At 56.1% G+C, this 26,338-nt stretch overlaps 1 protein-coding gene across 1 annotated transcript; it reads left to right on the forward strand.

The window, feature by feature from the left end:
* The first annotated feature begins 423 nt into the window (after window positions 1–423).
* On the forward strand, window positions 424–25,293 carry Palm (paralemmin). Its single transcript, XM_051172973.1, has 9 exons — window positions 424–536; window positions 13,571–13,622; window positions 14,130–14,210; window positions 14,453–14,583; window positions 16,361–16,511; window positions 18,263–18,284; window positions 19,955–20,014; window positions 21,501–21,632; window positions 24,351–25,293. Exons 1-9 carry the CDS (start codon window positions 532–534, stop codon window positions 24,872–24,874), a joined length of 1,158 nt encoding a protein of 385 aa, XP_051028930.1. The 5' UTR covers window positions 424–531; the 3' UTR covers window positions 24,875–25,293.
* Window positions 25,294–26,338: the final 1,045 nt, after the last annotated feature.

The following is a 26,338-nucleotide window of genomic DNA, read 5'->3' on the forward strand; positions in this document are numbered from 1 at the left end:
CTGTTTCTTACTGTGGCTCTCCCGTGCCCTAGGAACAAAGTCTGAGTTCACCCGCTGCCCCTTTGCTCAGTCTGGCTGAGTAAACTCCTGGGTTCAATAGACCGTGTCCAGCCGTTAGCCCAGGCTGGGCCTCCAGAGGGAGATGAGCCCCCCCCAACAACTGCTGCTGCGGCTATCCCGCGGCTCGGGGGGGCCCCACTCAGGGCCCTGAGCTGTATCTGGACTCCTTTCTTCCCTCCCACGGAGCACTCAGGGTGACTGGGTCCGGGGTCTGGGAGACGCTTTGGGGCGCAGCTGCGCCGCGCGGCGCGGGGCGTCTGTGGCCGGCAGGAGGCGCGCGCGGGCGCGCGGGGGTGCAGGGAGCGCGCGGAGGCGGCGCGCGCACGAGCCCACCCGGCCGCGCCCGGACAATACCCGGCGCGTTTGGGGACGATGCCCGCGCCGGTGCCGCCCCCGCGCCGCGCAGCCCTGGCCGCCAGGCCCTAGAGTCGGCCCTGCCCCGCGCTGCACCGCCCACGGACCTCGCGGGAGATGGAGTGAGTACCCGGCGGCGCGCGCTCCGCCGCCCCAGGCCCCCAACGGGAGACCCAGAGGCGGCGCGGGGAGACCGTCCCCGGCTGCAAAGGGAAAGGAGCAAGCTGGGCCGCGCGCTCCAGGCCTGGTCCCCAATCAAGCTAGGGTGGAGTGGCGGGGGCACCCGATTTGCACCCACACATCGCATGCGGGATGCGAAGGAGAGAGGCCCACGCGCGCGCAGGACCCTTCATCCAAGCTGGGCCACCTGTGGGTGGGCGCCACCCACCCGAGAGCCTGCGGGACCTCGGAAGTAGTGGGACCCTTCCTCAAGAGGCAGGATGCTCCTCGCCTCCCCTCCCCCAGTTTGGGCTTGTGGCTCCGGGCGCTTCTGCCTGCCGGTCCCTCCTGCGCTCTGCCCTCCTCGTGGCCTTCCCCGGGTCCGCAGCCTTCTGGCCAAACCGACTCCAGCCCATTAGATGTCCTGAGTTGCCACTGGCTGGAGAGATAGATTTCCGCGGGGAGCTAGGCGGGCGGTTCCCTGTCAGAAGCTTTAATCTGATTTTCCCCCTTTCCCTCTTAAGAGTGTCCCCTCCCCCCTCCCCAGAAAAAGGGGGGGACCAGATGGTGTGACTCAAAGGAGTGGCTGGTTCAGGTTGAAAACGATGGTGGTACCCACTCACCAAACCTAGTCTGGTGTGAACTGGGGTCTTTTCGTGTGGGTCTAGAGGCGGTGGGCAGTGGAAGATTCCACACACAGCCGGTCAGGCATGCAGCCCGCTGGGGGAGGTGAGGTTGTCCCCCTCCAAGCCCCTTACTCCCACAGGTGGGAAAGATAGGTGGTTAAGGGGTTCTTGACAGGCCTGGGGGTGAGGCAACATCTTACACGGGTCACAAATCTGCCTGCTTGGTGACTTTGGGCACTCTACACAGGGCCCCTGTCCCCACCCCAGCCAGGGCTGGGACAGAGACTGAGAAGTCCGGCCAGCCCGGCTTGGCTGGGCTGGTGGCCTCCCCCCCCGCCCCCCCCCGCCCGTCCCTCTCTGGGTGTGTTTTGTGCAACACAACTTTCCTCTTGGGATTAACCCGTGACCCGCCACACCCTCCGATGGGTGGGAGCTGTCACATCCTTCCCGGGGCCAAGAAGGCCGACACCCAGCCTTGCGCCCTTTACTTCAGAAAACCCAGACAAAGGCCGGGTTGCATCCCCCTCCCTGCTCACCCCCCCCCCACCCAGCCCAGCCAGGGCCTCAGGGGAACCAGAGCCTGCACTTGCCTGCCCTACAGCCCCTGGCTTGTTTATCTCTTCCTCTGGCCTGGCCCGAGGGAGCCTGTGACAGCGCCTCCAGGCCCTGGGTGTGGCTGTGGCCAGGGGGGCTGCGCTGACAGGTGAGAAAGCGACCTTTCCAGGCCTCTATTGTTTCCTGTTGGTCCCGCTGGGGATCCTAAGGCTCAAAGGGGTCCGTAGATGGTAAATGATGCCGCAGAGCCATACAGCACACCCACAGTCCCTTAGCACCAGAGGCAAGGCGCTTGTGGATTCTTGATACTCTCGCTCATGGGCCTCTGCCCAGGTGGGTGGTCCATCGGTGGGGGTGGGGAGAGGGCTTGGTGGGTTCATCCAGAGGTTGGCCCCATGTGGCTGTGGTGGTGCAGGGAGCTCTCTGGTTTCCAGTTGACACGGGGTGGGAGTGGGGTGGGGGGGGGGTCGGTTCTATCTGGCTAAGGCCAGCCTCGGGCATGCATCTATAGTCTACATCACAGTCTTTTTCTACAAGGGCTAAACTCACTCCTTTGAGGAACTTCATGGCCCAAAACGTGGGAGATGGTTGAAAAGGTTACAGGACAGGGATGGTCATGAAGCATTTTAAAGGTCAGGGCGTGGTGGCACATACCTTTAATCCCGGCACTCCAACCAGAGTCTGAGGCCGGCCTGGGTGTGTAGAGTGAATTTCAGGACAGCTAGAGCTACACAGAGAAACCCTGTCTTGGAAAACGAGAGAGAGAGAGAGAGAGAGAGAGAGAGAGAGAGAGAGAGAGAGAGAGAGAGAGAGAAAACAGAGCTCGCGCAGAGGACCCGGGTTTGGTTCCCAGCACCCACACGGCGATCCACCGGAACTCTAGATCCAGGGGATCTGACGCCCCCTACTGCCCACCACAGACACTGCATGCATGTGCACAAACCTCCTCCATACGGGCTCTAAAAATGAAATACATCTTTGAAAAAAAAAGTAAAGATCTAATAAAAATTACTTTTGAAGAGAGGTGGCTGTCTGTGGCAGTCCTCCTGCCTCAGCCCCCTGGAGAGCTGCCAGAATGGAGGTGTTCAACCGTGAAGCCATCCCCTGGCTACATGGATCTTAAACCCAGCCCTCCCCCTCTCCTTCCCTCCCCTCCCCTCCGCCTCCCCCATGCCTGTCAGTCTCCTGGTGCTTGATAATTGAATTTCAGAGCAAGCTTTGGTTTTCTTTGTTATCTATTTGGTCGCTGGGCTTGCAGACTCTAGGTAGGTGTAGTGTCTACCTGGGGAACTCGGTAATGTTTTTCTCCAATATAAAGGAATTTGGTTTGAAATGTGAGGGTTTTGTTTGTTTGTTTGTTTTTTGAGACAGGTTTCTTTGTGTATCCTTGACTGTCCTGGACTGGCTTTGTAGGCTATGCTAGTCTCGAACTCACAGTGATCCACCTTCCTCTGTCTCTCGAGTGCCTGGATTACAGGCTTGTTTTCCTTTTTCAAAGAATTATTCGTGTGTGAGTGTGGGAGAGTCTGTGGGCAAGTTCCGTGGCGTAGGCGTGAGAGTCTAACTTTCAGATTCGGTTCTTGCCTTCCACCATGTGGGTTCCAGGGATCGAACTCTGGTCCTCAAGCTTGACAGCAAGCCCCACTACCCACTGCACCCTCTCGTCGCGCCCTGTGAAACATGAGTTTTTAAGGAGGGACTTTGCAGAACAGGGAAGGTGGCTGGAGAAATGTGAATATAATTGAGTCATTTGGAGACTTCTGTGGGGTGGTTTTAGTCTGTTATTATATTCTTTATTATTGGGGGCGTGACACCTGTCTGGAGGTCAAAGGAAGGACTTGCAGGTTATTCTGTCTATCCAACGTGTGGATCCCAGGATTCGAACTCAGGGCTGCAGGTTTTGCAGCAAGCACCTTCACCTCCTAAGCCGTCTCGGTGCCAGGCTTGTCCTTGCTGTTTAATGGTTGTTCTTTGTTTTCTGAAGCATGTGGCCTAGAGTGGCTGAGGAAGACTTCAACTTCTTTCTTTCTTTCTTTCTTTTTTTTTTTTGGTTTTTTGAGACAGGGTTTCTGTGTTAGCCTTGGCTGTCCTGGACTAGCTTTGTAGACCAGGCTGGCCTTGAACTCACAGTGATCCACCTGCCTCTGCCTAGACTTCAACTTCTTTTTTTTTTTTTTAATATTTTATTTAGTTTTAATTTATGTGCATTGTTGTGAAAGTGTCAGATCTTGGAGTTACAGACAGTTGTGAGCTGCCATGTAGGTGCTGGGAATTGAACCCGGGACCTTTGGAAGAGCAGGCAGTGAGTGCTCTTAACCACTGAGCCATCTCTCCAGCCTGGACTTCAACCTCTTCATCCTCTTGCCTCAGCTTTCTGACTTATCGCTACACTCGGATTTTTTTATTTTTATTTTTTAAGATTTGTTTTCCTAGGGCTGGAGAGTTGGTTCAGTGGTTAAGAGCACTGTCTGCTGTTCCAAAGGTCCCGGGTTCAATTCCCAGCACCTACATGGCATCTCACAACTGTCTGAAACTCCAAGATCTGACATCCTCACACCAATGCACATAAAAATTAAAAAAAAAAAAAATTTTTTTTGTTTTTGTAAAGGCAGGCTCTTACTGTGTAGCACAGGCTGACCTCAGGCTCCTAGTCTAGGAAAGGCTTTTTGTTTTGTTTTGGTCCATTCCACCCCGAGCCTTTTCTATAAAGGATTCTCCAGGAACTGGCACACCTGCTGGCCAGAATGGAGCGAGCAGAGCCGGCATGAGGAGCTAGCTGGCTTTCTGTGGTTGGTGCAGGCTGCAGAGCCACAGACCGGGACCAAGGCCATGGTGGGGCGAGGCGGAAGAGGACAAGCTGGACTGTGAGGTGTCGGGGCCCTCATGGGCTGCTGAATCTCATGGAGGTTTCACAGAAGAAACTAGGGACGCTCGGAGTGTGGTGTTTCGTCTGATCTCGGTCGGCCTGGTGATGGAGGAACCCGAGCCTGGGCCTGGATGAGTGGGGAAAACATCTGTAGAGCTGTGTAGGAGCAGTTGTGGGGGGCGTGGTCAGGCCCCGGTAATGGGAGAAGAGTCTGAGACACCTCCTACAGGGAGATAAGACCATGTGTGTGTCCTCTCTCTCTCTCTCTCTCTCTCTCTCTCTCTCTCTCTCGCTCTCTCTCTCTCTCTCTTCTCACTTGTTTTGTTTTGTTTGGTTGAGACAGGGTCTCTCTGTGTAGCCCTGGCTATCCTGGACTCACTTTGTAGACCAGGCTGGCCTCGAACTCACAGCGATCCTCCTGCCTCTGCCTCCCGAGTGCTGGAACTAAAGGTGTGCGCCACCACGCCCGGCCCTACCTTATTCTTTGAGCTAGCTCTCTCCTTGGGTTGGAACTCAGTTGGTTAAAGGTGCATTGACGGTGCTCCAGGTATACTTCCCAGGCCTGGGACCATGAGCCCACGCTGCCGTGCCCATCTTTTTACGTGGGTGCTGGGGATTTGAACTCAGGTCTTCATGGTTGTGCAGCAAGCACTTTCCACCCCGGTTTGTCCATTTCTGTTCATATTCTCTGTTAGGAAGCCTCAGGGCAGGATCAGGAGGGTGGGCAGGGACCCCAGCCTGTCCTTGGCTCCGCCCTTTGAGGGAAGTGTGGCTTTGTACCTGTAAATGAGTCGATAAGCACGTTGCTATATTAGCGACCTGTCTCGCTCTCGTCTGGGACAAGCAACTTAAGGGAGGGTTCACTCTGACCATGGTTCACAGCATCCCTCAGGGCTAGAGGGTGTGGCAGCGGCGTCAGGCAGCAGAGAAAGCTGACCACTGAGGCTCAGCCCCCTCCCTTTGAGCACAGGACCCCAGCCTGTGGGATGGCACCACCACAGTCAGAGCCATCGACTCCCATCAGCTAAGCCAGTGTGGAGAGTGTCCTCCGGCGCGTGGAGGCTTGCCTCCTCTGGGTCACAGGTCCCATCTGGTGGACAGCAGCAACCATCACAGTCACTGTCGCCCCATCTCCGAGACTCCTAGTCAAAGGATTTGTTCAAGTTTTGTGTGGTGGGTTTTTTAGGGAATGATTATTACTGTGTATCCTTGGCTGGCCTCGAACTCACAGAGATCTGCCTGGCTCTGCTTCCTGAGTGCTGGGATTAAAAGTGCACACCACCATGCAGGGTTTTTTTTTTTTTTTTTTAAGTGATTTAGTCATTCTTATTTTACGTGCATTGGGGTTTTTTTTGTTGTTGCTGTTGTTGTTTGTTTGTTTTGTTTTTTCGAGACAGGGTCTCTCTGTGTAGCCCTGGCTGTCCTGGACTCACTCTGTAGACCAGGCTGGCCTTGAACTCACAGAGATCTGCCTGCCTCTGCCTCCCGAGTGCATTGGTATTTTACTTGTGTGTGTATGTGTGTATGTGTCTGTCTGTCTGTCTGTCTGTCTGTCTGGGTAGCCTGGAGCTGGAGCTACAGACAGATGTGAGCCACCATGTAGGTGCTGGGAATTGAACCTGGGTCCTCTGGAAGAGCAGCTAGTGCTCTTGACATTTGGATTTGGGGCTGGAGAGGATGCTCAGGGGTTAAGAGCACTGGATGCTCTTGTAGAGGAAGCGGTTTCTTTCCCAGCACCAACCTGGTGGCTCACAGCTGTGTGTAAGTTCTATTTCACGGGATCCAGTCTCTTCCCTGACCTCTGAGGGTGTTTCCATGGACATGATGCACAGGCAGACAGGCAGGCAAAACACTCAAATAACTAAAATAAATAGCAGGGCGTGGTGGCGCACGCCTCTAATCCCAGCACTCGGGACGGAGAGGCAGGCAGATCTCTGTGAGTTCGAGGCCAGCCTGGTCTACAAAGAGACTCCAGGACAGCCAAGGCTACACGGAGAAACCTAGTCTCGAAAAACCAAATAAAACAAAATAAATAAACATAAAGGATAAATATGTGTGTCTGTCTGTGTGTCTGTCTGAGCACCAACAGTGACTCCAGTGGAACGTTTGCACCTGTCCCTGAGGTGGTCTCTCTGGTGCCTCTGGGGCTGGGGCTCAGTGGGAAGGCTGCTCTCCTGGTGTCACAGGACCTTGGGCTCCATCCCCAGCATCACAGAGAGCAGCCATAGGGTCACAGGCCTGTCATGGAAGCCCTGGGAGGGTTAGGAGTTCAAGGTCACCCTTGGCTTCATAGGAAGGCCAAAAGTGTTCTGGGTTACCTGAGAGCTGTCTCAAAGTCTATCTGAGTATACCTGAAACAAACCCCATTTGTTTACACTTGATCAGGTCCATTTCCCGCAAAGGGACATTCAGCCTACATAGTGATGGAGTTTGCTCAACTGTCATCTCCAGCTCGCTAGAGAACAGCTGTTCTCAACCCCACGACCCTTCCCAGGGGCCGCCTAGCACCATGGGAAAACGCAGAGATTTACTTTATGATTTTTTTTTTTTTTAGTTTTTCTAGACAGGGACTCTCTGTGTAGCCTTGACTGTCATGGACTCACTTTGTAGACCAGGCTGGCCTCGAACTTACAGAGATCCGCCTGCCTCTGCCTCCCGAGTGCTGAGATTAAAGGCGTGCGCCACCACACCCGGCTACTTTATGATTCTTAATGGTAGCAAAATCAACGTTGTGAAGTCGTGGTTGGGGGTCACCACAACGTAAGTGTATTAAAGCATCACAGCTTCAGGGAGGCTGAGAACCACTGCTCTGGAACCTTCCATCACCCCAGAGTGAAGCCCACACACAGTGGCAGTCACCCCATTCCCTGCCAGGTCTCCAGCACCCCTGTATCTGTTTCCCATCTCCGGATTGCCCTGTTGCAGAATTTGCTGTTGTGGAGTCCCACACCGTGTGGCCTTGCCACCTCTCCATGCCCTGACATGTGGCGTGTGTGAGAGCCGTGGTCTCTCCATGCCCTGGCACGTGGCGTGTGTGTGAGAGCCGTGGTCTCTCCATGTCCTGGCACGTGGCATGTGTGTGTGAGAGCTGTGGTCTCTCTATGCCCTGGCACGTGGTATGTGTGTGAGAGCCATGGTCTCTCCATGCCCTGGCACGTGGCATGTGTGAGAGCCGTGGTCCTCTTCACAGTTGACCAGCCCCTGTGGACAGATGTCCATGCTGTGCATGTGGTGTCCACCTGTGGTCACTGACTGGCTTACATGGACTCTGTGGGTCCTGGCCACTACCTGAAGCCTTGGCAAGACAAGTGTTCTGGAGGCAACTTTCCCATCATGCCTCACTGGTCCTACAAACATTAAGTACCTCCTGTGTGCATGGTGCCAGAAACAGAGCTGGGAGAAAAAGACACAGCGTTGCTCTCGTGGAATAATAAGACAGTGGAGCGCTGTGCGCATGCCCCTGTGGTTACAGCTAGTGAGAGTTCGAGGCTGCACATTAAGATGGGCTGGAGGCCTAGGCAAGGTGCTCGGCCCATAGAGATCTGGGGGAGACTGCACCAAGTGGGCTGAAGGGCAAGTAGCAAGGTCCTGGGGTCACTGCTGGCAGTGTTGGGGGGGCGGGGTGTCTGTGAAAACCGGTCTCTGCATAAGAATATGCCATGGTCCCCATTCGCCTTTGAGGATCCAGGGTGGGGGAGGAGATGCAGGTGTGTGTGGCCAGGTTAAGAGCCAGTGTTGCAGGGCGTGGTGGCGCATGCTTTTAATCCCAGCACTGGGGAGGCAGAGGCAGGCGGATGTCTGTAAGTTCAAGGTCAGCCTGATCTACAAAGTGAGTCTAGGACAGCCAAGGCTACACAAAGAAACCCTGTCTCTGGGGGGGGGGGGCGGGAAGAGCCAGTGTCATCTTTCCCTGTGCTGCCTCCTCTCTGTCGTTGGGGCCTGACTGAGTCTGTACTGCTGCCTGAGGTTGCAGTAGTCCTGGGCTGGGGGATTAGGAGAGTCCCTGCAGGGCTCCCTGGGGGAAGGCTAGGGCAGGCTGCCTTAGGAGGGGGAAGGCTAGGGCAGGCTGGGAGCAAGCTGAGGGAAGTCTGGAGTTTCAGGTCTGAAGGCATCAAATAGCCCAGAGAGCCCAGGAGACACAGGCTACCCCGAGGGAGGGGCCACCAGACAGGTTGATTAGGCAGCCCCAAGGCTGGTTGTCCTCGGTGGGGGTAGGGCACCCGCCCTGGTGACCACCCCTCCCCTCCAGGCCAAGGTCACCATCAGCACTTCCCTTTCATTTAGCCTCAGGAATGTTCTGGGAGCTCCACTCCACGCCTGACCAGCTTGATCCCTCCCATCGCTGGATGCTGGAGCTGCCCAGGCTGTGGAGGCATAAGCTCGGCCAACACCCCACCCCCCACCCCCACCCACATGTCTCCTATCCCTGGCCAGGGCCGCCCTGTCCGCTGGGTGACCTTGGGCCTGTTGCATAACCTCTCTGGGCCTTGCAAAAACAAGACTGGAAGCCAAGGCTTGGGCTAGGCTGTCGCTGGATTCTCATTATCTCATCTGGAGCTGAGTTATCTCAGGAGCCGGGAGATGACGCCCTCCCTGGTCCTCAGCCACCCACACTCAGCAGCAGTGGAGCCCAGATCCCCCTCTGTGTGCCCGAAAATAGTCCCCAGAAGGTGCAACGCTGAGTGGGCAGAGGGTGCTCTGTAAACAGCTCCCAGCTGGTGCTCGCTGTCCCCAGAGGCAGCAGGACAGGCTCAGAGACCACAAGTCACCTGTCTAGGGACACACAGACATGGAAGTGTCTTCAATGTCACACACACACAAAAAAAGTCAGCTTCTCTGTGCACGCATAGGGGCTCAACTGGTGTTTCCCGGCCCCACTGGAGCCCAAAGGGCTCCTCAATGTCTGTATAGCCCAGGCTAGCCTTGGGCTTACTGAAAGTTTCCTGCCTCAGTTTCCCAACCGCAGGGTTGACAAACATCACCCATATGGCCGGCTCCATCTGCAGGCGTATGCACACGCACGCACGCACGCACACACACACCTCTATTTATTTTCAGTATTTCGAGACAGGTTTCTCTGTGTAACAGCCCTGGCTGTCCTTGACTTGCTCTGTAGACCAGGCTGGCCTTGACCTCACAGCGATCTGCCTGCCTCTATCTCCCTTAGTGCTCGAATTAGTTTTTGAGATAGAGTCCTACATAGCCCAGGCTGGCCCCAAACTCCCTATAGCCCAGGCTGGCCCCAAACTCACTATAGCCCAGGCTGGCCCCAAACTCACTATAGCCCAGGCTGGCCCCAAACTCACTATGTAACTAGGAACGACCTTGAGCTGATGGTCCACACTACAGCCTCCTGCGTGCTGTGCTGATCCAGGCCTCTGGAATTTCCCACTCTGTGTTTTGAGGCCAGGTCTTAGCACGATTTTCAGGATGGCTTTGACCTCACCCTCCTCCTGCCTCCGTCTCTCTATTGCGGAAATCACAGGCATGGGCCTGCCAGCTATGACTTGGGCTTAATGAATTGCATATTTCTCCCCCTCTGAACCTTCACTGCCTGGTCCAGGCTCTTAGAGACATGTCTGGCCACACCAATAACCAGAATGGGAGAAAAGCGCCCTCTCCCGCGTCGGTCCCCGCCCCAAAGCTAGTGGAGCCTCGCAGCCCCCCCCCCCCCCAGCACTGGGCGGGGGTGGATGCTCAACGCAGGCCCCACCTCCACACGCAGGGTCTCGCGTTGCCATGGAGATAGCGAGGTTGCTAGGGCGACCGCCTCCCGCGGGCTCGCCATCCATCACAGCAGTGGCGCCCGGGGGTGGGGAGGGGCGCGGGAGGAGCTCAGCTGCGCGCCAGTACTTGTGACCACACGGTGCCCGTATGGGGATGAAGGACTGAGGGGTGGAAGTTGTGTTCATGAGAGGACTGAGAATGTTGTCTCTGTGTCCGCTGGCCGTGTCCGCCTGACTTTCGTCGGTTCTGGCCGTCCAGCTGAGGACACTGCCTGCCTTGTTTTCCCACCCGCCCACCAGCTATACAGCTGTCCCTGTGCCCGGCCACCTGACTCTTTGATGGAGAGGCGGGGACTGTACACTGCGTGCCCCCTTTTCATTCACCCTGGGGGGGGGGTCTTTAATCTTTTCGACTTTTGTTTGTTTTTTTGTTTTTCGAGACAGGGTTTCTCTGTGTAGCCTCTGGCTGTCCTGGACTCACTTTATAGACCAGGCTGGCCTTGAACTCGTAGCGATCTGCCTGTCTCTGCCTCCCGAGTGCTGGGATTAAAGGCGCGCCCCGCCACGTTCGGCCTTTCAATTTTATTTTTAATGGTCTCACAGTGTAGCTCTGACTGGCTGGAAACTTGCTGTGTAGTCTGCCGCTCCCTCCCAGGTGCAGGGATTAGAGAAGTGTGCCACCGCTCCTCCTGGGTGGCCTGGCTGCGGAGAGGGACACCCCCCACACACACCTCTGCGCACTTTCTAGAAGGGAATGCAGAGTAGCCTCTGGCTTCCCAGCAGCCCCTCCTGTGTGTAGCGGTCTCTGCGCTCCCAGGAAATGCGAAGGGCCAGCATCTCTGTGGAGTCGCCTGCGGTCAGGAACTAGCAGGTAGATGCCGGCTGGCTGTGCCACACCGCAAGGGAGTGAAGGAGGGAGGCCGGGGCTCATTGTTGCTATGAGATGGTAGATTGGGTTGTTGAGTTTAGCGGGGGTTGCTGGGAGGCCGAGGGGACAGAAGTCAGGGCTGGGCCAGCAACATGCGGTGCTGTAAGGAAGTGAGAAGTGGACCTCGTGGGAAGAGACAGCCACGGAAGATTCAGCTCCCCACGTGCCAATCTCCTATCTCCAAGGCAAATTGGGTCTGACCTTTCGGGAATCCTAGGTCACTCGGGGACTGAGAGGCCTGAGGCAGGAGGATTGGATGTTTCAGGCCAGCATGGGCAACTTAGTGAGACCTTCCTCGCTAGAGGGCAGGGCAAATATGTAAGTGCTGCCTAAACAATAGGACTGGAGTTTGATACCAGCACCCACGTTAAAGCCAGGCGTGTGGTGTGGTGGCCTGTGCAGCAATGGGGGAGTGGCCCCCAGGTGAACCCCTTGAGGTCCTTGGCTAGCCAGCCGAACATAATAAGCAAGCTACTAGTCAGTGACAAGCCCTGTCTTAAAAATCAAGCTGGAAGCCGGGCGTGGTGGCACACGCCTTTAATCCCAGCACGCGGGAGGCAGAGGCAGGCGTATCGCTGTGAGTTCGAGGCCAGCCTGGTCTACAAAGCGAGTCCAGGACAGCCAAGGCTACATAGAGAAACCCTGTCTCGAGAAACAAAAACAAAAACAAAAAAAAAATCCAGCTGGGTGCCCAGCATGCTTTAATCCCACCACTAGGGGAGGCAGGGCCAGGCAATCGCTGTGAGTTCAAGGCCAGCCTAGTCTACAGAGTGAATTTCTAGGACAGCCAGGGTTACACAGAGAGACAGTGTCTCGAAAAACCAGAAGTCAAGCTGCGTGATGACGGTGGAGTGACACCCAAGATTGGCCTCTGGCTTCCACACCTCTATCTGTACATGTGTTCAAATCCATGTGCGCGTGCGCGCGCGCGTACACACACACACACACACACACACACACACACACACTCACATACAGTGCAGAGTAAGAACTCAGTCTGCGGGCGTGCCCAGATATGGAGCCTCACCTAGAATCTCCCAGTGAGGTGCTGGGGGCGTGGTCAGGGTGGAGCCCCGCCTAGAATCCCCCAGTGAGGGACTGGGGGCGTGGTCAGGGGTGGAGCCCCTGCTTATCAGGTACAGAGCCCTAGATTCCATCCCCAGGCCTGTAAAAACAGATAAATCAGTGTGTGCTCACTCTGCCAGGCTCCAGGGAGGCACTGAGAGGAGAAGGTGCTTCCTGCCAGGAAGGGAGCAGCTGCACAGGGTCACCTGTCAGGGCGTGGGAGCCAGGTCACTTCACAGGCCTCAGGGAGGTCAGGAAACTAAACCCAAGAACTGGGGGTGGGGAGGTGCCGCCGGCTCCAGGTTGTCTGGACAGACCTGAGTGGAGGCAGTTCGTGGTGGTGGCTGTGGGGACCGCCCCAAACTCCTGTCCTAGGCAAGCCCAGAGCTAGATGTTTCTCTTGCTCCCGAGGTGCCCAGATGGAGAAACTGAGGCCCAGAGAGGTACAGGGATTCTGGGATACTGACTCTAGGCCAAGGGTGTTGAACATGGCTGTAATTTCAGTCTGGCGCTAAGGCATGGGGGGGGGGGGCGGGGGCAGGGGGGGACGGGGGGGGGGGGTGCTGGGAAAGGTGACTGAGCTTAACTCTTTTTGGCCACCTGACAAGACGGAGACGAGCTCAGCTTTGTGAACACTTCGCTTGCTGTGTGTCCTGGGGAATTCATACCGTGTCCGGGATCCTGGGCTGCTTTGAGACCCGACTGTTCTGCGTGGTTAGGAGGCTGACAGAGGATGGAGATCCTTCACCCTCCCTGTGCCTGATCTGGTGGAGGGGGGAGGGTCCCTGAGGATCACCTTGACGTGTCTTCTAGTCTGTCCTGGGAGGTGACACCCCCTCTTTAATTTTGCTGCCTGGTGAACTCCTACATGGCCCAAGCCTAACGCGCCCTTTTCCTATACCCATCCTGGGTCTCTAGGCAAAGCGTCTTGAGGGAGCCAGGGAGGATCCCCCCCACCCCCATAGGCAATCTGGGGTTAGGGGGTGAACCTGGCTTGGCTAGGTGGTTAAGGATCTGTTGGGGTTTTTTGTTTGTTTGTTTGTGTTTTTTTGTTTTTTGAGACAGGGTGTCTCTGTGTAGCCTTGGCTGTGCTGGACTCGCTTTGTAGACCAGACTGGCCTCAAACTCACAGCGATCCAGATCCACCTGCCTCTGCTGGTGCTGGGATTAAAGGCGTGCGCCACCACTGCCCGGCGGTGGTTGAGGATCTGACTTTGTCTCTTATGTGCAGGGTCCTGGCTACAGACACTGTGTCCCAGCAGGAGCGGCTACAGGCCATCGCTGTAAGTTCCTCCCCCTGTGGACCTGGGGTGGTGAGCAGGGTGGGCGGGGTGAGATTTCTGGGTTCTCTATGCACAGTTCAGACCTGGGCATGCAGCGAGCAGAGAGTCATCCAGGGTTCCCCAGAAATGAAAATAGAGACCCTCAGCCAGGCGCGGTGGCGCACCCCTTTAATCCCAGCACTCAGGGAACCAGAGGCAGGTGGATCGCTGTGAGTTTGAGGCCAGCCTGGTCTACAAAGTGAGTCCAGCACAGCCAAGGCTGTTATACAGAGAAACCCTGTCTCGAAAAAGAGGCTTTCTTGTTTCCATGTGGCCTTTGGTCCCCTTTGGGGGACAGGTGGGGACACTGAGGCTGGCTTTTGTCATAACTCAGGCCCACAGTCAGCGGACACTCCCGTCTGGGTCCCCTGGCTGTATTGGGTACAGTTCGCAGGCATCCGGGTGTCGCGGGTCACACTGGTGTGGTCCTGGGAACTCTGGCTGTCCTGACTCGGTCTACACACACAGGAGAAGCGGAGGAAGCAGGCGGAGATTGAGAACAAGCGGAGACAACTGGAGGATGACAGAAGACAGCTGCAGTACCTGAAGGTGGGCGGGGCCCGGTGGGCGGGGCGGGGCCCGGTGGGCGGGGCCTACCGTAGGGACACTTTGGGCTCTATATCTCTTTGAGCCCTGGTCTTTGCGATGGACCCCGGCCTGTGCGGTTCTGTGTGGGGCCTGCATGGCACGACTAGCATGTGTGACCACCATAACGCTGACTGACCTCAGTCCTGACCTGACCCCACTTATAAGCCTGGGTCCTATCCCTGACTAACCACCCGGCACCTCAGTCCAAGGCACTTCGGGAACGCTGGCTGCTGGAGGGGACACCGTCCTCAGCCTCGGAGGTCGACGAGGACATGAGAAAGCAAATGCAGGAAGATGAGCAGAAGGCCCGGGTCCTGGAGGGGTCCATCACCAGGTGGGCGATAGAGGATGGGCCTGAGGATGCTTCCAGGGACCCCTGTCAGGGATGGGCACGTGTCACAATGTGGACCTTTCCATGTGCCTCAGTGAGGGTCACACAGTGCCCAGCATCAGTCTGCATCCCGTGTGGAGGGTGAGGCAGACCTTGCCTTGGGTTTCCTCCTCTGTGACACATGCCTTACACCTGGAGGGGCAGGCGTGAGGCCTGGCAAGCTGAAGTCCCCGAGGAAGGGAGGCACAGTCACCAGCCACGCTGAGGGCTTCCTGGCGCCAGCCCAGCTGGCCTTTGCAACCCTAATGGAGACCACAGAAGCAGCTGGGCCTGCAGGAAGCTGTGGCGGGGTCGGGACTGAGAGTGGCCTTCCCGTGGGGGCTAGAACAAAACACAAACGTTTCCGGCAGGAGGCTGTGGGGGGAGGGGGGCATGCATCTGGCTTGGAGAACAGGGGTTGGGGTAGAAGGAAGTGACAGTGACGAATGTGTAAATTGTCCGCAAGCCAGGAAGGGACCTCTAGGTGATTGAGCCTGGCCACTGAGGCCCTGTCTGTGCGACTAGGCAGGAATTCCCTGTCCTGGAGGAGCAGTTACAGATGGCACTTGGAGCTCTTCTGCACGTGAAGGGGGCTGGGTGCAACCGGACTTCCGGCTCTCTTCCTAGGACCCATTGAGGGTTTTCTGAGGTTTTGCTTTGGTTTTTGCCTTACTCGTGAAACTAAGGACTTCAAGCCTGCTAGGCCTAGGCTTCACCCCTGACCATGCCCCTAGCCCCTCACTGGGGGATTCTGGGTGAGGCTCCACCTTGACCACGCCCCAGGCGCCTCACTGCCTCCATCCTTTCTCGTTTTAACCCATTCTTTCTTTTTCTTTTCTTTTTTTCTTTCTTTCTTTCTTTTTTTTTTTTTTTTTTTTTTTTTTTTTTGGATTTTTGAGACAGGGTTTCTCTGTGTAGTCTTGTCTGTTCTGGACTCACTTTGTAGACCAGGCTGGCCTCAAACTCACAGTGATTAACCTGCCTCTGCCTCCCGAGTGCTGGGATTAAAGGTGTGCACCAGGAGGCTGGGCTTTTTAAACCAGTCTTTACGTTTTGTCATTTTTGCTTTTCTGAACCGGGATCTCTACAGCTCAGACCTAACACTGGCTGCACACCTCCTGCAGCGTCCTGCTATAGCCCTGGGACAACACTGGCACATCGCCATTGCCTGCCTCTGCCCTAATTGTTTTTTGGGGGGATTTGTTTTGTGCTGAAGTCTTCTGATGCTGGTGACAGTGACACATATTTCTCCACTGTCCCTACAAAGCTAATATTTCCTGTCAGTTTTGAATGGGAAAACACGAAAGAGGGAGTTTTTTTTAAGCAACTGTACACAGTAGATGCAGCTCTGCTGTTTGCTGGCTGAGTGAGTTGCAGCCTCACCAGGGCTACATAGCAAGTCCCTATGGTAAAGAAAACCAAATCGTAGGCCTGGTGGGGCTTAAAACCTGAGTTCTATCTCCAGAACTCACACAGTGACCTCCACCGGCACCGTGGCATGTGCACGCACACATAGTTACTATGTAGTAATAAGTGAGTGTACCAGGTGGCGGTGGCGCACGCCTGTAATCCCAGCACTCAGGAGGCAGAGGCAGATGGATCGTTGTGAGTTTGAGGCCAGCCTGGTCCACAGAGCGAATTCCAAGACAGCCAGGGCTACAAAGAGAGACTCTGTCTCGCGAGAAACCAAAAACCTAAATTTGCGGAGCTGCTGTGTGACCTCTCTCTTACTCCTCTCCAGGCTTGAGAAAGAAATTGATTTCCTGGAGTTCGGAGAATCAGCCCCAGCCGCCGCAGAGGAGAACTCGGCAGGCCCCGGCGCAGTCCGGCCCCCGTCTGCAAGCCCAGCCAAGGAAGAGCGGAAGCCAGAATCACTGGTGAATTCTCAGGAGGTGAGAGGCTGAGTGACACCAGGCATTGCTCGGCCTCTCTGGCCTTCAGTTTCCTGTTACATGGAGGCTACATCGCCTCTGATGAAGTAGTGGACAGTCGGGCCTCAGCCCCGAATGGACCTACCTCAGATTTTCCTTTTTGCTATTTTTTTTTTTCTCTTCCAGTTTCAGGCTTTTTCTTTTCTTTCTTTTTGGGGGAGATGTTGTATATTGAACCCAGGACCTGAGGCGTGTGTTAGACAAGCACCCAGTTACTAACCCACATCTTAGCCTAACGTCCTTTTTTTTTTTCTTTTGTTCTTCAAGACAGGGTCTCTCTCTGTAGCCCTGGCTGTCTTGGACTTGCTTTGTAGACCAGGCTGGCCTCGAACTCACAGCGATCCGCCTGCCTCTGTCTCCCGAGTGCCGGGATTATAGGCGTGCGCCACCACCAGCCAGCCCCATAAATAATTATTGTTTTTAATTACATGTATTATCTATAGGCCCGGCTAGCAGTCAATCAAGACACAGACACTAGTTACATTTTTAAAATAGCCTTAGTTAACCTGGAGCAGGGTAGATATCAATCCTCTAAACTACCTCCCACAGTGGGGCAGGTATGGGATCCCTGTCTCAATCCCATGCCGTCTGTTTCTAATGACTTCTATCAAGCTACCTCCCACCCATAATCCTAAATACTTGCTAATGTTCTTCATCTGGGCTGGAGTCTCCATCCATGCCAGCCACATGCTTCTCTTCCATCTAACCCGTGGCGGCCTTCCTCTCTTCCCTTCAGGTCTCTCTCCTTCCTCCTCATGGTCATCCTTTCCTCCTCTTCTTCTTCCCAGGATTCCATTCTCTCCTAGCCCCACCTATCTCTTGCCCTGCCCAGGTGGGATGGCTTTTTATTAAGCAAAAGGTGGGTCACAGAGACAGCAAGCAGTAATTAGCTTCAAAATACATCAGACCATCCCCCCAAAAAATAATTTTTTAAAACTTCCATTTAGCCGGGCGTAGTGACACGTGCCTTTAATCCCAGCACTCGGGAGGCAGAGGCAGGCGGATCTCTGTGAGTTTGAGGCCAGCCTGGTCTACAGAGCGAGTCCCAGACAGCTAGGACAACACAAAGAAAACCCTGTCTCAAAAACAAATAAATTACCCGGGCATGGTGGCGCACGCCTTTAATCCCAGCACTTGGGAGGCAGAGGCAGGTGGATCACTATGAGTTTGAGGCCAGCCTGGTCTACAAAGCGAGTCCAGGACAGCCAAGACTAACACAGAGAGACCCTGTCTCAAATAAATAAATAAATAAAAATAAAAAGACAAATAAAAACTCTCTCCATTTGATGGAGGGAGGACCAAGCCCAGAAAGGTTAAGAGTCTGACTCCAGGCCACACAGCTGACAGGAGATGTGTAGGCGCTGGTCTGGGGATGAGCTCAAGGCCTGGTGCATGCTGGGAAAGTGTTCCGGCTGCTGCTGTTCCAGAGTCCCGCCCCAGCTTTGGGGGAGACCAAATGATGTGGATTTGCCTTCCCGAATCCCTGATCATGAGGAGGGTGGGCAGGCTTCCCAGGGGGTATGGGTTTTGAATGTTGAGCAGTTCTCCAAGCACAAACTGACAGCTTTTGCTGCAGACCCTTTTAGGGACTCAGGCTGTCCCTCCAGGGCTCTCAGCCCCACATCCCCACTCTCCAGCCCACGTGACGCTTAGTGCAGTGGAGGATGCAGAGTAAGTAGCTCTAATCCTCCTCCTCCTCCTCTCTCTTGCAGACTCCCTTGGGCACCCCAAAAGGTAAGCTTCCGGCTGGGACATGCGGTCTCTGGCACCCCCTGGTGGCCACAGCTGGGATGGCGGGTGAGGAGCACCGTGAGCCAGCCTGGCAGCCCTGCCTGCTAGCCTCTGGCTTAACAACCTCTGTAAAATGTTGCTCCTGTCCTAACAGTGCAGGAGGGTTGCCCGCTCTCTCGCTGGCAGCCCGGCTCAGCCTAAGTCAGTGTGCTTCAGGCACAGTGAGAAAGGTGGGCGGAGGGCTGGGGGGTGACTCGGTGGTCCAGCATGGGTACTCTTCTCCCAGGGGACCTGACTGCCGTGAGCACCTACATACACGTGCATAGACAGACACATATGCACCCAACTAAAATACAATAAACCTCACTAGTACCCCGCAAGGTGGGGAGCAATGGAGAGACATGCACATTAAAAACAAAAACACAAAAAAGAGCCGGACGTGGTAGCGCGTGCCTTTAATTCTAGCACTCGGGAGGCAGAGACTGGCGGATCTCTGAGTTCGAGGCCAGCCTGGTCTACACAGTGAGTCCAGGAGGCCTGTGCCACTGCGCCCCACTCTAAGATGCCTTTAGAGCATGTGTTTCCTGCCCAGCGCACCTGGCAGGGATGGCAAGACGGCTCAGGACTCTCTGACCTGATTTGCTGTTAATTATTCATAGGGAGAGTCTCCTAGTCTTGCTGTAGAATTAAAAATTAATAATTAAAAGAAAATCCACGCAGGCCTCTCAGGGATTTTGTGAAAGTCAATTTGGGCTGAACAATGAGTCTGTGGGGCTGACCTGGGCTAACTTTGGGGTGAGGGGCCGCAGGTCTGGAGTCTGCAGGTGTGTGTTTGAGTGTCAGTGCGTGTGTTGGAGTCTGTGGACTCAGACCTTTGTGTCAGAAGTCTGAGGGGTTTCTGGTGCACATGTCTGGTGGCTGAGGGTGCAGGTGCTGGGAGTCTGGGGAGTGCAGGTGCACATGTTGGGGGCCTGGGGTGTAGGTGCACGTGTTGGGGGCCTGGGGTACAGGTGCACGTGTTGGGGGCCTGAGGTGCAGGTGCACATGTTGGGGGCCTGGGGTACAGGTGCATGTGTTGGCCTGAGGTGCAGGTGCACATGTTGGGGACCTGGAGTGTAGGTGCACGTGTTGGGGGCCTGGGGTGCAGGTGCACGTGTTGGGGGCCTGAGGTGCAGGTGCACATGTTGGGGGCCTGGGGTACAGGTGCATGTGTTGGCCTGAGGTGCAGGTGCACATGTTGGGAACCTGGGGTGCAGGTGCACATGTTGGGGGCCTGGGGTGCAGGTACATGTGTTGGCCTGAGGTGCAGGTGCATGTGTTCGGGGCCTGGGGTGCAGGTGCATGTATTGGGGGCCTGGAGTGCAGGTACACGTGTTGGGGCTGGGGTGCATGTGCACATGTTGGGGGCTTGGGCTGCAGGTGCACGTGTTGGGGGCCTGAGGTGCAGGTGCACATGTTGGGGGCCTGGGGTACAGGTGAATGTATTGGAGGTCTGAGGCTTTAAGTGAGTGTGTCAGGGAGTTTGAGGTTCCAGTACATGTTCTGGGGAGTCTGACTGTTTAGGCCATGTCTGTGTACCAGGTATATTGGGGTCTGAATTCATGGTCGTGTAGGGTGTTTTGGGGGGGATCCTCCAAACTTGTCTCTGACTCCATTTCTTTCTCCCTGTGCAGAGAATCGCATGTCCTCCACACCAGTGCGGAGTCCTGGGGGGTCCACTATGATGAAGGCAGGTGAGTCGGCCTCCACTCCCGCCCTGTGTTTAGCTACCATCTGAAGCTCTGGGCCCTGGAGGGTGGGGCTGCCAGGGTGGGGTTCACCAGACCTGCCCTCAGCAGAGTGGCTGGTGAGCTCAGTACCCATTTGCTTTGCTGTGACATGCCCACTGGCCCAGGCTTCTCTGAGAAGACGGGCCCAGCATGGGGGCTCTAACCCAGTGCCCCCGCAGCAGCTTCCATTCCTAACCTCAGCCTGGGGACCTGGGGAGGGAGGAGGGTGGCACACAGGCTGAACATGCTCCCACACATGCCTGAACACGCTTGCATCACATCCTGCCTGCTCCGGGGGTCTCAGCATCACACCGACCTCACAGGGTCTGATGTGTTCTGTACCCAAAACCCAGGAAGACGAAGGGTTGATGACTAGTCTTGTCAATGCCCCGGGGAAGGGAGAAACTTGCCGAGTTCAAGTTCAGGAGGCCCAGGCGTGGTCCTTAATTCAGAAGGCCCCTTTAAAACCTCTGTGGTGGTAACACCAGATACAGCTCCTCCTGTCCCCCGCCCCGCCCCCATACCCCTGCAATACAGTGACTTTGCTAATAACTCAGTGGGCTGCCTTGCAAGTAGGTAGGTAGGTACAGAGACAAATGGCTAACTAGTTTTCCATTCACCAAATGCTTATGGAGCCAGGCGAGGAAGAGGGGGAGTTGGTATTCTGGTGGGTGGGAGTGGCTGTTCAATCAACCCCGTGAAGAAGAGGAGAGTGTAGGTTGTGAGGAGGAGGACCACCTCGGACCAGCAGGGCGACCCCCTCCACCATGTGCTTACCAGCGCCCTCCGGTGGCTGCACGGAGAACAGCAGGCCTGAGGTGCGCACCGGTCCCAGCCTGGGTGGGTGGGGTGCCCTGTGTGTCCGCACTGGGAAGTTCTAGATGTCCCTGAAGGTGATCATGAGAGGACCCAGCCAATGGGGATAGACAACAGGCTCAATGGAGTCCCGGGAGCCCTGTCTGGTTCACTGTGAGGGCCGCGTGCTATACCAGATGTGGCCACTGTGCTTTGGCCTCTTGTACAGCACCATGAGGGGCCGTCTGGGTAGGGAAATGGTCAGTGCCTGGGCAGCTGCTGTTAAGACTGATCTCACAAGGGCATGGTGACCACGCCTTCCATCCCAGCATCTGTGAGTTCGAGGCCAGGAAGAGTCTGGTGGCTCAGCAGGGCACAGTGGGCACACAGGTGGATGGACAGGCAGTGGGGCATTAGCATGGGGTGTCCGGCCGGGTTCTGAGCAGAGTGCAGACTTGAACCCTTGGCATCGGAGCTACGGAAAAGGTCTGGAGTGGAGAGGGCGGCGTCTGAGGGTGTGTACCCAGCATCCCCCTTGTCACTGCCATCGCTGCTTGGATCTGCTGCTACCCTTCTTTCCTGGCTTGGCCATAGCCTGGCGGGGGGCACCTGAGGGCAGGTGGGTCAAGGTGTAACCCCGTGCCTCTCGTGCCAGCCATGTACTCGGTGGAGATCACGGTGGAGAAGGACAAGGTGACCGGGGAAACTAGGGTGCTGTCGAGCACCACACTGCTCCCCCGGGACCCACTCCCTCAGGGCGTGAAAGTCTACGAGGACGAAACAAAAGGTATGAGAAGCCATGCCTTGTGCCGGGACACCCGGCAGAGCCAAGGTTGCTCCGCCCAGCCCTCTCTCCTGGCTTGGTCAGCCATTTAAAACCCGGGCAGTGTGCTGAGCACTCAGGTGAAATCTGGAGGCAGCTTCAGCCATTGCAAAGTGCCTTCTTGTCACACAGAGAGCTGGGGTGAGGAGGGACCATCTCAGAGGCCCACAGTCGCGTAGCGCCTGGCAGGAGCCACGGCTCAGGTCCTGAGGTGCACGGAAGGTGGATACTGAAAGAGGGACTGTGGCCTGAAAGCTGTGGATAACCTGGGTGGAGGGTTGTTGGGTGGTATGGAAGAGATCAGGCTTTATATATCTGTAGTGTCTGGGGACAGAAATCACGGCCTCCAGAATGCTGTGTGTGCAAAGGCTAACAACTAAGCCACGCCCCAGCCACTCACCGGGGGATTCTAGATGGGGCTCCACCCACCCGCCCTGCACACCGCCCACCTGACCACGCCCACAGCCCCTCCCCAGGGGATGCTAGACGGGGCTCCACCCACCCACACCACCCACCACCCACCTGACCATGTCCTCAGCCCCTCACTGGGGGATTCTAGGCTGGTATTTTGGCTTTCCTGAATCGTTTTTTTGTTTTGTTTTTGTTTCGTTGTTTGTTTTTTTGAGACAGGGTTTTTCTGTGTAGACTTTGCTGCACTTTGTAGATCAGGCTGGCCTTGAACTCACCGCCATCCGCCTTCCTCTGCCACCCGAGTGCCGGCGTGCGCCACCACACCTGGCCTCCTGACTGGTTTTATAGGTGTTTTCCAGGACTGAGCTGTGGAGAAGTGTTCTTGAGGAAATTAGAGTACATCTAATCTGGGACATTCTTTTCGCAGGAGCAATAAAGGCAAATTGGTCCCCACTTCATCCTCTTCTTTTTTCCTTCCCCCGCCTCTTCCTCATCCTCTTTTTTTTTTAAAGATGTATTTTTTATTATGCATATGTATACAGTGTTCTGCCTGCACATACACCTGCACACCAGAAGAGGGCATCAGGTCACATTACAGATGTTCGTGAGCCACCATGTGGTTGCTGGGAATTAAACTCATGACTTTCAGAAGAGCAGTCAGTGCTCTGAGCCATCTCTCCAGCCTCCTCATCCTGTCTTTTAAGTAATACATATCAAACCAAAAAAAAAAAGAAGAAGAAGCCGGGCGTGGTGGCGCACGCCTTTAATCCCAGCACTCGGGAGGCAGAGGCAGGAGGATCGCTGTGAGTTCGAGGCCAGCCTGGTCTACAAAGTGAGTCCAGGATGGCCAGGGCTACACAGAGATACCCTGTCTTGAAAGAAAGAAAGAAAGAAAGAAAAAATATATACCCTCTAATTCTCCTTTTTACAGTTAGTGATTTATGAGGTTTGGTCCTTGGTGTATAATAATTTTATCTACTTTCAGAACATCCCGTTACCCCAAAAGAAGCTCCCATCCCAACGAGCTATGAGCTATCCCATCCCACCATGAATCTATTGCCCGTCTCAGGATCGGACATTTTGGGCATTTCCTATCATGGAGTCCCACACCATGTCATCTTTTTGTTTTGTTTTGTTTCTTAAAGATTTTTGGAGACAGGGTTTCTCTGTGTAGCCCTGACTGTCTTGGACTCGCTCTGTAGACCAGGCTGGCCTCAAACTCCAGGGATCCGCCTGCCTCTGCCTCCCGAGTGCTGGGATTAAAGGCGTGCCCCGCCACCCCCACCCCCACCCCCACGCAAGATTTATTTATTATGTATACAGTGCTCTGCCTGCAGGCCAGAAGAAGGCACTATAGCACATTAAAGATGGTTGTGAGCCACCATGTGGTTGCTGGGAATTGAACTCAGGACCTTTGGAAAAGCAGGCAGTGCTCTTAACCTCAGAGTCATCTCTCCAGCCCCCCCCATGTGGTCTTTTGTATATGAGTCTTTCACTGAGCACAGTGTTTGTAAGGTCCCCCCCATGCTGTGGTGTGCGTCAGAGCCTGCCTCCTCTTCATCACTGTGTGGGAGGACCGTGCTGTGTATGTTTCTGTGTGCAACACTCCCGAGTCTTGGGTGTAGCTGCAGTTGGACTTCCTGGCTACTGTGGAGGTGACACTATGCAGGACTGTGAGGCTGGTATCCGTTGCACTGTGCCGCCCCCGGCGTGGCTCCACACATCTTACCCTGGGCAGTTGCCCCCACCTCTACACAGTCTCTCTGGGGACCCAGAACCAGTTAGACTGGAGCCTGGTTGCTTAGCAACAGCAGGGGATCTGTTTCCGTGGAGACTGGTGGCTTGGATTCTCAAGGAGCCCAAGCCCGTGGGAGAGTTTTGACCAAGGGGCCAGGCACAGGCACTCTCTTTCCAGGGGGCAGGACGATGACATCTGGAGGGGTACCCCTGACCCTTCACTGGATCCCTGGGGCCACCCTGGCTTGCTCCCTTCAGTCTAGGATCTTAGAGGAGTTTGCCAAGCTGAGGTCCAGCATGCCCTGAGTGGGGCTGTAGACAGCTTGTCTTCTCCCCTACCTGAGCCGTGAGGAGTCGCACTTCTTACTTAGCTCACTAAAACTCGAGAAAGTGACGGCCAGGCCTGGGTGGTACACACCTATTGTCCCAGCACTCAGGGAGCTGCGGCTTGAGCTCATGGCAATCCAACTGCCTCAGCCTCCCAGCCCCACCCCCGAGTCCCCCAGCTAACTCTGTGTGTGTGTCCCCACGCAGTGGTCCATGCCGTGGACGGCCTCGCTGAGAATGGGATCCAGCCTCTCAGCTCCTCCGAGGTGGACGAACTCATTCACAAAGCTGATGAGGTCACGCTGAGCGAGGCAGGGTCCGCAGTGCCCCCGCCTGCAGAGCCTCGGGGACTCGCAGAGGATGTCACCAGGACCACACCGTCCAGGAGGGAGATCACAGGAGTTGAGGCTCAACCGGGAGAGGCCACATCAGGCCCACCGGGCATCCAGCCTGGTCAGGAGCCCCCGGTCACAATGGTCTTCATGGGTTATCAGAACGTGGAAGATGAAGCAGAGACCAAGAAGGTTCTGGGCCTGCAGGACACCATCAAGGCTGAGCTGGTGGTGATCGAAGATGCCGCCACCCCCAGGGAGCCCGCGCCGCTTAATGGCAGTGCGCCTGAGCCCCCGGCCACCAAGGAGGAGAACCAGACGGGGCCCACGGCCACCCCCAGCGATGCCCAGGATCTTGACATGAAGAAGCCTCGCTGTAGATGCTGTTCCGTCATGTGAACCATCGGGGCCCAGGCCCCGGCCCCCATCCTATGCTCCACACTCAACCCAGCAGCCCGGCCCTCCCCGGCGCCTGCCCACCCTCGCCCGCCCTCCGCCTCACGGGCCCCAGACACGTGTGTGGTCCCTATGCACCTCGAGTAGCGGGTTGTGGGGGGGGGGTGCTCCGCCTGTCAACACACACTCCACACTCACCCCAAACCTCTGAGCCGTGCATTTTCCCTTGGTGAGAGACAGGCTGACCCATCTCAGCTCCCCTAAGAGTGGGAACCTGCCCCCCCCCACTCCAGGTCAGAGCAGGTTTACACAGGCGGTTCACCCATACCACGGTCCCAGCCTGGTGTTCCCTTGCTGCCCCAGGCCAGCCTGTCTGTGCCTTATCGCTACTTTTGGGGAGTGCCCAGGGGACCAGAAAAGAGGGGGTCTCCCTGGCCAATGCGCCAGAGCCTAATGTGGGCAGGCGGGTAAGGCCACACTTCTTTGGGGACTCAGAGTCTTGAAGTCCTACGGTAGAGAACGGGCACCTGTGGATCCCCCCCCACCCAGTAGGTAGCAGAGCTCAAATCAGGGGGCATCCCTTCACTAAGAGTGGGGCCATCGCCCCCAAGATGGGGGTCACTGTTGGCAAGGCCCTAAAGTCAACCACCCCCTGTCCCTACCATGCACACACTGGGCCCTTCTTCCTGGTGCTAATTTTGGGACCCTTGGGGTCACCTGTGCCCTCTTCTCCAGTTGGCTTGGACCAGGGTCCTGGGATCCCCACATATCCCATACCCCAGAAGTCAAGGGGTATGTCTGCCAGCACTGCAGAGCCTGGCATTTCCAGGTGGATTTAGGTTGCCCCACACACACCTTGGGTGGGAGTAAGGGAAAGCCCCCATCTGCCACCTGGCTGGACAGGAGCCGTGGCAGGGGGTCTCCCACCTGCGAGCAGGCAGCAGCAGTCACTTTGGTCCCCAGAGGCACAGCCCTGCACACAGGAGCTGGCTCAGCCCTCTCCAACCCTCATCGGCTTCAGAGGGCCACGCCCAGGCTAGGTCTCTTTTCCTTGGGACTCCCGCCTGGTGTGCAGGGCACAGGACCACCTGGCAGGGCCCTGTCACTCCCTGAAGCCGCAGTAGGGTTTGAGCAGAGGCCGCGGGATCTGTGTCCCATCCTGCCCGTGGCCTGGAGGAGAGACACTCTCCCTGATGGGTGAGCCACGGCTACGGCCGTGGCGTCCCTTCCTCTTCCTCCTCCTTCGAGTCTGCCCGAGTTCCTCAAGCCCTGGGTCTCGGCTGAGGTGCCTGCCCTTGCTGCCCCCCTCTGCTTTTGATGTGTGATGAGGCCCCACCCCCTTACCCCCATGTTCTTGACTTTCCCAGAGAAACAAATTAAAAGGAAAAAAAAAAGTGTGCAGAGCCAGGTTGCTGCAGTTCTTGAGTTTCATCTGGGCGGGAAGGGGTGTGGCCACCTGGTGGGGAG

The sequence above is a fragment of the Acomys russatus genome, chromosome 31 (assembly GCF_903995435.1).
Source record: "Acomys russatus chromosome 31, mAcoRus1.1, whole genome shotgun sequence".
Classification (NCBI taxonomy): domain Eukaryota; kingdom Metazoa; phylum Chordata; class Mammalia; order Rodentia; family Muridae; genus Acomys; species Acomys russatus.

What these genes read in the sequence shown, in the direction of transcription:
- Palm (XM_051172973.1), top strand. An exon ending in CACTGGTGAATTCTCAGGAG is followed by an intron (nt 16,512 to 18,262) that starts GTGAGAGGCTGA and finishes TCTCTCTTGCAG; the next exon opens with ACTCCCTTGGGCACCCCAAA. An exon ending in TCCCTTGGGCACCCCAAAAG is followed by an intron (nt 18,285 to 19,954) that starts GTAAGCTTCCGG and finishes CTCCCTGTGCAG; the next exon opens with AGAATCGCATGTCCTCCACA.